This window comes from Rhinopithecus bieti, unplaced genomic scaffold, assembly GCF_001698545.2.
Source record: "Rhinopithecus bieti isolate Rb0 unplaced genomic scaffold, ASM169854v2 scaffold_32929, whole genome shotgun sequence".
Lineage (NCBI taxonomy): Eukaryota > Metazoa > Chordata > Mammalia > Primates > Cercopithecidae > Rhinopithecus > Rhinopithecus bieti.
In genome coordinates, this window is record NW_016813876.1 from 56,718 (window position 1) to 66,322 (window position 9,605).

At 64.2% G+C, this 9,605-nt stretch overlaps 1 protein-coding gene across 1 annotated transcript in view; it reads left to right on the top strand.

The window, feature by feature from the left end:
- Positions 1-224: 224 nt before the first annotated feature.
- The window catches only part of LOC108513298 (mucin-5AC-like), a gene marked incomplete at its 3' end in the record, with an annotated part of 11,630 nt that continues 2,249 nt past the window's right edge, over positions 225-9,605 (top strand). The window contains exons 1-15 of the mRNA XM_017848999.1: positions 225-323; positions 2,373-2,450; positions 3,306-3,365; positions 3,725-3,986; positions 4,360-4,474; positions 4,786-4,876; positions 5,709-5,818; positions 5,932-6,145; positions 6,232-6,357; positions 6,706-6,823; positions 7,021-7,159; positions 8,009-8,119; positions 8,614-8,683; positions 8,772-8,909; positions 8,992-9,156. Of these exons, the coding sequence (XP_017704488.1) occupies positions 251-323; positions 2,373-2,450; positions 3,306-3,365; positions 3,725-3,986; positions 4,360-4,474; positions 4,786-4,876; positions 5,709-5,818; positions 5,932-6,145; positions 6,232-6,357; positions 6,706-6,823; positions 7,021-7,159; positions 8,009-8,119; positions 8,614-8,683; positions 8,772-8,909; positions 8,992-9,156 (1,870 nt within the window). The remainder of the gene's footprint in view (positions 324-2,372; positions 2,451-3,305; positions 3,366-3,724; positions 3,987-4,359; positions 4,475-4,785; positions 4,877-5,708; positions 5,819-5,931; positions 6,146-6,231; positions 6,358-6,705; positions 6,824-7,020; positions 7,160-8,008; positions 8,120-8,613; positions 8,684-8,771; positions 8,910-8,991; positions 9,157-9,605) is intronic.

The window sequence follows — 9,605 nt, forward strand, 5'->3', positions numbered from 1 at the left end:
CAGGCCAGGGCTTGGGGGAGCCCTTGGAAACTGGCAGACACACCCATCTCTGCCTGCCACCGGCCGCTGGCCAGCCCGCAGTGAGCATCCACTGTTTACTCAGGTGAGGGGGAACCACAGGCCCTGCCCCGCCCACCCACGTGAAGCACAGGGCTGGAGCTAGCTCTGGGGCTACAAAAGGCTCCTGCAACCTTGGCTCCCTCCTCAGAGGCTGCCGAGGGACAGGGAACTCTTCCCTGCCGTCTACACGATGGGTGTCGGCCAGAGGAAGCTGGCCCCACTCTGGACCCTGGCTCTTGCTCTGGCCTGCACCCAGCACACAGGTACGGCTCAGTCCCTGGCTGCTCTACTAGTCCTGGGTGGTGCGGTACTGAGTGGGCCTCGGGCAGCTCAGTCTTTGCCCTGGGTTCCGGGCATGTGCCATGAACGGCTCCCAGCAGCAGAGCCCCTGCCTGTGGCCCTGGCCACCAACGAGCAGTTTCCACCTCGTGGGGTTGGGAAGGGATCTCTGGGCTTCAGAGACCTCTGAGGCTGGGCCATTCCCTGAGGCAGGGAAGCAGGAGCTCAGGTATCAGTCTTCCCCTCCCCGCCTGGATCCCTGCACTTACCCCCGGCAGCCGACAGTGCCTGGCCCACAGTATCTCCAGCAGCTCATGGCCTCTGTTGGGCCTGGTCAGGGGATTAGCCCCAGGCACCTGCCCTTGCACACCCCACACGTGCCCAGTTTACCAGCTCATGTTCCCTTTCTGGGCCTCGATGGGGGTCTCCTGGGGGGGGTCTCAGCCTCTGAGCGAGGATGTAGTGGTGAGGTCCACAGGGGAACCGTTTTACCCCCGGCCTAAGGCTAAGAGGGTGATGGGGGAGGCTCCAGACCCTGTGATCTGAACGGCCCCTCGCTGGGCCAGTAAGTCCCTGCCTCTGCTTCTGGGGGACACCTAGGCCTGGGTCTGCTGGTGACCATGTGCCCCCATCAGGGGAATGCCTGGGGCTGGGTTGGGGGAGCGGATGCTCCTGGGCTCCTGGAACAGCAGGGCAGGGACCTCAGCACTGCTGAGACAGCCACATGGCCCACCCAGGTCCCTCGCCCAGCCCTGTCCCCAGCCTCTGGCCCTCTGCCAGGCAGTCCCAGAGCAAGAACCGTCTCCCGGTGTCTCCGTGCTGCCCTCGGCTGTGGCCCAGCCGGACTCTGCTCCCCATCCCTCATCTGTACCACTCTCATCTCAGAAGCAGGAATTCTCTCCCAGGGCTGCTCCCAGGAGAGGGGCGGGGCTGGGGCTGGGCCTGCGGGGCTCAGAAGGTGGGGGCAGGCCTGGGCCAGGACTGGGTAAGTGAGGCCCAGGCCACTGTCTCTGTCTCCCCAATGGGGCTTGCAGATGCTAAGGCCCCCTCCGCTCCCTGACTTATTTGATGCGCTGAGCCCCACTGGGGCAGAGGGTGTGGGGTGAGGGGGGTCTCCCAGCCTGGCCTGAGGACCCCTACACCAGGCACGGGAACTGGGAAGCTGGGGCTGGGATGCAGGCGAATCACAGCTTTCCCCAAGACCCCCTCTCTGCAGGGTCCTGGGCTGGGCCGGGCGCCCCTCCCACCATGCTGGCGCTGTGTGGGGCTGTGCGAGGCTGGGGTCTGGTCCCACCATGTTGGTTCTGTGCAGGGCTGTGCGGGCCTGGGGTCTGGTCACCAAGCTGGTTCTGTGCAGGGCTGTGCAGGGCTGTGTGGGGCTGGGGTCTGGTCCCACCAAGCTGGTTCTGTGCAGGGCTGTGTGGGGCTGGGGTCTGGTCACCAAGCTGGTTCTGTGCAGGGCTGTGCAGGGCTGTGTGGGGCTGGGGTCTGGTCACCATGCTGGCTCTGTGCAGGGCTGTGCGGCGCTGGGCCAGGCTGGGATCTGGTGACATTCTGCACAGTCTCCATGGACCCTGGAGATCAACCTCCTGCAAGGTCTGCTGCTTGTAGGGAGGCAAGGTCCTCCAGGCGGTCTTGGGGCCGACCCCTCCCATGCCTTTGACTGCTCCAGCCCCTCAGTGGGATCACTGTAGTGGGCGGGGGTCCCGAGTGTGGAGGCCAGGGCCTGGCATGCTCAGTGAGTGGGAATGAATAGATGGGGATGCCAGATTGGGGCAAAGGGTCCTGACACCACCTGCTCCATAGGGCCAGGTTGAGGGGATGCTCCTGGAGGGTCTGGGCTCAGACTTCCAACTCACGTGGACAGAGGCCCCCTAGGACCTCCAACCCAGCACAGAGAGATCCCTCGCCACAGGCCACCTGCACACACCATGGCCCCCTGATCCTCTGGTGTCTGCGCTGCATCTGTGGTCGCAGCCTGAGCCCCCTCAACCACCCTGCATCTGGGCTCAGCCCCCCTCCTCTTTCTGCAGGCCATGCCCAGGATGGCTCCTCTGAATCCAGCTACGGGCACCACCCTGCCCTCTCTCCCATCGCCCGGGGGCCTAGTGGTGAGTCTGAGCGTCCGGCCCCCACCCTAAGCCTGTCAGATTCCACCCTCCACTGTGTGGCACGGCTCCCAGGGGCACTGGTTTTAGGGGGGCTCCCCAGCTGGCCACCGCTGAGGACCAAACCTGTGGGGCAGGAGGACACCCCACATCCATGACCCTGGTCGGTCACACTACCTGCCTGTCCTTGGGCCAGCCCCCTGCAGCGCTCAGGCTCTGAAGGAGTTGCAGGGTGGGACAGGCAGGCTGTGCCCATGTCCTGTGGGTGCCGGCCACCCTCCAAGAATCTGGAGCTGGGTACTGCCTCAGTGTCCCCCCGTTCACCTCCTGGCACTTCAGCAACACATGTATCTCCCTTGGCGCCGGCCGTCCCCGTGTGGATTGTGCTAGCGGGAGCCCGTGGGGGCCCAGCAGCCCTGGCAGAGGCAGGGCAGGTGAGGGCAGCCAGAGTGGGGGGCTTCTGGCAAACTCTCAGACTGCATTTCTCCAAATCGGGCCAGATGTGCCTAATCTCAGCACCCAAGAGACTGTCTTGAGCCGCTGATGCAGACTCAGGTTCTGAGGCCCATGGATGTGAGAGAGCTGGCAACCCTGAGGGCTTCTTCCTGGTGACAGCCGGGAGGAAGTAGAAAGTCACACTGAACTCAGGGTGTGCGGCTCAGGGTGTGCGGCCGCAAACACACAAGATGCAGATGGTAGGTGGGGGGTGGGGGGGGAGTGGGGGCAACAAGTGGCAGAATCCAGAGTTGGCTTCAGATCCAGGAGCCGGGACCCACTGACACTGGAACATCTCTGGCTGCAGAAGCCCCGCCCCACCTGGGGGCCGTGTGTGCATCCTACCAGTCCCTGTCTCCGCAGGGGTCCCGCTCCATGGGGTGACTCTCTTCCCGCCTCTGAGGACCATCCCCGTGGTACGAGGTGAGTGGAGCCCTGAGGCCTGGGTGGGGAAGGGGCATAGCTTTGCTGAGCTCCCCGCTCAGGCCTGGAGGTGCCGGGTGGAGAGGGGGCCCAGCTTTCCAGGTGGCCACTGGGTAGGTATTGGAGCCACTGGGTAGGTATTGGAACCAGAGGGCCTAGCACCTCCCTGCACATGTTTCTGGGACTTCTCAGACACAGGAAGGACCCCTGGGTGCCCCGTCCAGGGCAGCAGCACCTCCTGCAGGACGCTGGGGTGGGGCAGGAAGTGCAGGGCAGGGGCAGGGGGTGCAGGGCAGGGGCAGGGGTGCAGGGTGAGGGTGAGGGCGACGCTCCCAAACGCCATGCTGCTTCCACCGTAGCCTCCAACCCAGCGCACAACGGGCGGGTGTGCAGCACCTGGGGCAACTTCCACTACAAGACCTTCGACGGCGACGTCTTCCGCTTCCCCGGCCTCTGCAACTACGTGTTCTCCGAGCACTGCGGCGCTGCCTACGAGGACTTCAACGTCCAGCTGCGCCGCAGCCAGGAGTCAGCAGCCCCCACGCTGAGCAGGGTCCTCATGAAGGTGGATGGCGTGGTCATCCAGCTGACCAAGGGCTCTGTCCTGGTCAACGGCCGCCCGTGAGTCTGGGCTCTCGGATGGTGGGGGCCACACGGTGTGTGGGGACGGCATTTCTGGAGGGGTCACAGGAGCATGGCAGTCCTGGGAAGGACGTGTACTTCTTCGCAAGCCCCCGAGAGCGGAGCTGGACATGGGTCTTCCCTGGTCCCCCGAGCTGGCCCACCGAGCTGGATCCCCTCCTGGGATCCCCAGCTCTTATTCTGCCCCTTCCTAGCTTCTTGTGACCCCAGAGCTCCAGAAGTCACTGTCCTCATCCCAGACGTGACTTCATGGTCACAATGACCGTGTCACATTTGCGACCACAGGCATCTGCCCTGCCTGGGATCTCTCCTCACCGTGCTCCCAGCCCCTCAGCCCTGCCTCCCTCCGCAGGGTCCTGCTGCCCTTCAGCCAGGCTGGGGTCTTCATTCAGCAGAGCAGCAGCTACACCAAGGTGGAGGCCAGACTGGGCCTTGTCCTCATGTGGAACCACGATGACAGCCTGCTGGTGAGGCTGGGGGGTGGGGGTGTCCCGGTGTGCACCTCCAGCCCTCGAGGGCTGGCCCACTCCCACAGCCTCTCCAGAGAGGGTAAAAGGTGCCCTGGGCCCAGTCAGGGTCAGACCCCACCCCACACAGCAGGCAAGAACAGGTGCCCAGACACCAGTGCTGTCCCAGGATCCGTGCCCCCAGGATGGAGACTGCTTTTGGGGGTGTCTCCTCCGTGGGCCTTGGCCCCTCCTTGGAAATCTCAGGCTTGAGCCTCACCTGTCCATCCGCCCTTGGTGGGGACGGGTGTCTGATGTCTCCTCCATTGCAGCTGGAGTTGGACGCCAAATATGCCAACAAGACCTGTGGGCTCTGTGGAGACTTCAACGGGATGTCCGTGGTCAGCGAGCTCCTCTCCCACAGTAAGCCCCATGGCGCCATCAGCCCCTTCCTCAGTGTCCCCGGGGGGCTCAGTGTTGTGTGCACACCCCCTCCGACACTCCGGGCACACACATGCACAGATGCATGGAGGCAGCTGCCCTCCCTCCCAGCACAGCACACACGTGTACACACGCGATCCCGAAATGCCGGCCTGTCTCAGGGGTGCAGGCTGGGAGCAAATCGCCCGTGGGGCCCCTTGCTCTGTGTGGCTGCTCTGGGTGGCGACCCCTGACTGCACGCCCTCTCCTGAAATGACAGACCCGCCTCCTTCTTGGTCTTTGAGTCTTTGCCGCCAGGCTGTGGCCTTGCAAATGTGACCTGCACCAGCCAAGGCCCCACCCCCCGCCTCCCCCTGCCAGGCCTGTGAAGCCCCATACAAGCCCTGGGCACACGGTGTCCCTCTGCAGGGAACTCAGTCTGCCTGGGTGTCCAGCAGCCCTTGGCAAGGCAGGCCCAGCGCTGGGTTGGCTGGGTTCTGTGGACTGGGAGGTGCTCAGGCTCCCACCAGCCTGGCAGGAGGAGACCAGGGTCCTGGGTCAGTTGAGGACTCAGCCGGCAGCCCCCTGTGACTTGGACACCAACCTCCTGGGCTGTTTCTCTCCATCATTCCAGACCCCCTGAGCGTCCCACAGCATGCGTGGGGCGGCCAAGCAGGTGCAGCCAGGACAACTCAGGCATCCAGAGGGGACAGGAGCCACCGATGGCCCTTCTAACCCCACCCCAGGGACCTGGCCCTGGGGGCTCTGCTGCTTGGGTGCTGGGCTGACGGGTACTGGGACCTGCAGGCAGAGCCCACCTCTGTGCTTCCCGCAGACATCAAGCTGACTCCTATGGAGTTTGGGAACCTGCAGAAGATGGACGACCCCACGGAGCAGTGTGAGGACCCTGTCCCTGAACCCCCGAGGAACTGCTCCACTGGCTTTGTAAGCCTTGGAGGGAACAGGGGCCCGGCAGGGTGAGGAGGAGGGGTTGTGAGCCCGGGAACTGGGCCAGATTCCCCACTGAGGACTCAGACGGGCTGTGGCCTTTGTCCTAGGGCATCTGCGAGGAGCTCCTGAATGGTCAGCTGTTCTCCAGCTGTGTGGCCCTGGTGGACGTCAGCAGCTACCTGGAGGCCTGCAGGCAAGACCTCTGCTTCTGCGGAGGCACCGACCTGCTCAGCTGCGTCTGCCACACCCTCGCAGAGTACTCCCGGCAGTGCGCCCACGCCGGGGGGCTGCCCCAGGACTGGCGGGGCCCTGACCTCTGCCGTGAGTGTCCTGGCCCCTGTCCCCCAACCCCTCTGGCAGGAAGGGCAGGGGTGGGCAGACGTGAGCCGTCTCTCTGCCTCCCGCAGCCCAGACGTGCCCCAGCAACATGCAGTACCACGAATGCCGCTCCCCCTGCACAGACACCTGCTCCAACCAGGAGCACTCCCGGGCCTGCGAGGACCACTGTGTGGCCGGCTGCTTTTGCCCTGAGGGTGAGGCTCCCCCGCCCCTGGGAAACACAGATGCACCCTGGGAACTAGGGGGTTGTGCTCCCATGGCCAAGCCTCAAAAGAAGGATCCCAGTCCTAGTGTCCCGGGCCCCTGAGGCTGGCTGAGGCCCCTGTCCCGGGTCCCTGAGGCTGGCTGAAGCCCCTGTCCCGGGCCCCTGAGGCTGGCTGAGGCCCCTGTCCATGTCCCCTGAGGCTGGCTGAGGCCCCTATCCCGGACCCCTGAGGCTGGCTGAGGCCTTAGCTTGCTGTGGGGCAGCCATGTTGTTCCCCTGCAACACCCACCGCGTGGAGACAGCAGGAGCCCATCATAGGCCTGCCTGACCCATGCAGGGACGGTGCTCGATGACGTTGGCCAGACCGGCTGTGTCCCTGCGTCACAGTGTGCCTGCGTCTACAACGGGGCCGCCTATGCCTCGGGGGCCACCTACTCCACAGACTGCACCAACTGGTAGGTCCCAGCCCCCTCCAGCCCCAGGATGTGCTATGGGACGGACCCGCTGGGGGCTGTGACCCAGGCCGGCAGGCGTCCTCATCTGGGCTGTGAATGTAGGCGGCCTGGGTGAGACCGGTCCAACCCCCCGACATGGAGGCTGGAGGCTGGTCTCCTGGGGCCTGGGACCACATGGCACCATCTCTTGCTCTCAGCACCTGCTCTGGAGGCCGGTGGAGCTGCCAGGAGGTTCCATGCCCTGGTACCTGCTCCGTGCTTGGGAGTGCCCACTTCTCGACGTTTGACGAGAGGCACTACACGGTGCACGGGGACTGCAGCTATGTGTTGACCAAGGTAGGCACTGGCTGCCTGGGGTGCTCGCTGGACAGAGGGGGCCCACGGCCAGCCTCCCACAGGCTCCCGCAGCTTGGCTGCATGTCACTGCTGCCCCTGGGGTGACCCTTGGGGGTCCCTGATGGTGAGACCTCAAGGAAGCACCCCAGCTCCCCAGCACTGGTCCCCACAGGGGCACGAAGGCTGCAGCCCAGAGCCTCCAGCCCCACCCAGCATTGGGCCCTCCGCACCTTGGGCTATTTATTTAAGACTTTACTGTTGAGAATGGTTTCAGGTCTACAAAGAAATTGAGCCCAAAGTACTCCCGTTCCAACACAAAGTTTCCCCAGGTGATACCCAGCACCCAGTACACAGTCTCCCCAAGATGAGACCCTGCCTTGGGGTAGAGCCTGCACTGGCACCCTCACCTCCCAGGTCACGGTTGACATCGGGGCCCCTCGTGGTGGTGAAATTCCACAGCTTCGGACAGACGTGCAGTGTCCTGTTCCTGCCAGGCAGTTTCACGCAGTCGGCTCCACTGCCCTCAAACCCCTTGGAGCTCGGCCTCCTCACCCCTCCCTCACCCAGCCCCTGCCATCCACTGGCATTTGTGCCTTCTGAGAGCTGTCCTTCCCGGAGGGTCCTGTAGTTGGCGTCGCAGAGTGTGGCCTCCCCAGGGCGCACACGGATTTCTCTGTGTGCCTCGGTGTCCACACCTGGCGGCCTCCTAGCACACCTCCCTCTCGGGGGCTGGGATGTTGGAGTGGGGGTTTCTAGTGAGGGAGAGGAGCACAGCCGGGGGGAGGGGCAGGGCCAGGCGGGCTGGGCGTTGGGTGGAGCGTGAGGACCCCGGTGTGTCCGGTTCTGCAGCCCTGTGACAGCAGTGCCTTCACTGTACTGGCTGAGCTGCGCAGGTGTGGGCTGACGGACAGCGAGACCTGCCTGAAGAGTGTGACACTGAGCCTGGACGGGGCGCAGACGGTGAGTGGAGCCTGGCAGGGCAAACCCTGGGAAGGGGGGAAGGGGCCTGTCTCTTCTACAAGTCACCTCTGCCCAAGCCCTTCATTCTCGGCGTGAACAGCGAGAGGCGGGGATCCTCCGGCAACACTGGCTGCATCCATTACTTACGGGTCCACGTGACTGTCCCTAAAGGGAGCAGCTCAGGGCTGGGCCACCCGGGCCGCCATACCCGACCCGAGAGGCCCCGGGAAGGAGGGACTGGGTACATCTGCGGCCAGCTTGCCTTCTCCGCTGAAGTCAATTTACGTTTAGTGAATAACTTTGGTTTTACTGAAAATAAAAGCATGGTCCTCACAGAAAACTCAGAAAATCGGGGTGAGCACAAAACCACCTTGTAGGACCCACAGCCACAGGCAAAGGCCTCCCAGGCACCTGCAGGCACATTTCACAGCCTCCGCGGGGCTGAGGTGCGGCGAGCCTGCCCCGCGCTCACACGTCTGTCTGGCCGCCCTCAGGTGGTGGTGATCAAGGCCAGCGGGGAAGTGTTCCTGAACCAGATCTACACCCAGCTGCCCATCTCTGCAGGTGAGGGCGGCGGCCTCCTCCCCACCCCGGGGCTGCCTGGGGGCCCGCCCCACACCCCCAGCAAAACCCTTGTCCTTTGTGTCCCCAGCCAACGTCACCATCTTCAGACCTTCGACCTTCTTCATCATCGCCCAGACCAGCCTGGGCCTGCAGCTGGACCTGCAGCTGGTGCCCACCATGCAGCTGTTCGTGCGGCTGGCGCCCAAGCTCCGCGGGCAGACCTGCGGTAAGAGGGCCGCCTTCGGGGCCTGGAGCCCACCCACTCTGGCCGAGGCACAAGGTCCTCAACCTGCCTAACCCGTCCCCAGGTCTCTGTGGGAACTTCAACAGCATCCAGGCCGATGACTTCCGGACCCTCAGTGGGGTGGTGGAGGCCACAGCCGCGGCCTTCTTCAACACCTTCAAGACCCAGGCCGCCTGTCCCAACATCAGGAACAGCTTCGAAGACCCCTGCTCCCTGAGCGTGGAGAATGGTACGTGTGTCTGTTCAGCTCGCCTTTGTGCTGGCCGCCTGGCCGTGGTTCACCCGCTTCCGTTTGGCACTGCAGGCAGTGTGGAGGCCGGCCCTACGTGTGCCTGTGAGCCAGGTGGGGTGGCTCACGAACGGGCCCAAGGACAGGCTCATGGTGGGCGCCTCGCCCAGCTTATAGGGAGCTTCAGGAATGTGGGGCACCTGCTTCAGGGTCAAAGAAAGGGTGCAAGTCTCTGTTGGTCGACATCGGCCCCGACCGCCGACACGGGGTGGGGTGGTGGGGACATGGGGAATGGATTCACCTACTCACCCACCCATTCACCCATTCACCCACTCACCCATTCACCCACTCACTCACCCACTCACTCATTCACCCACTCACTCACCCACTCACTCATTCACCCACTCACCCATTCACCCACCCATTCACCCACTCACCCATTCACCCAC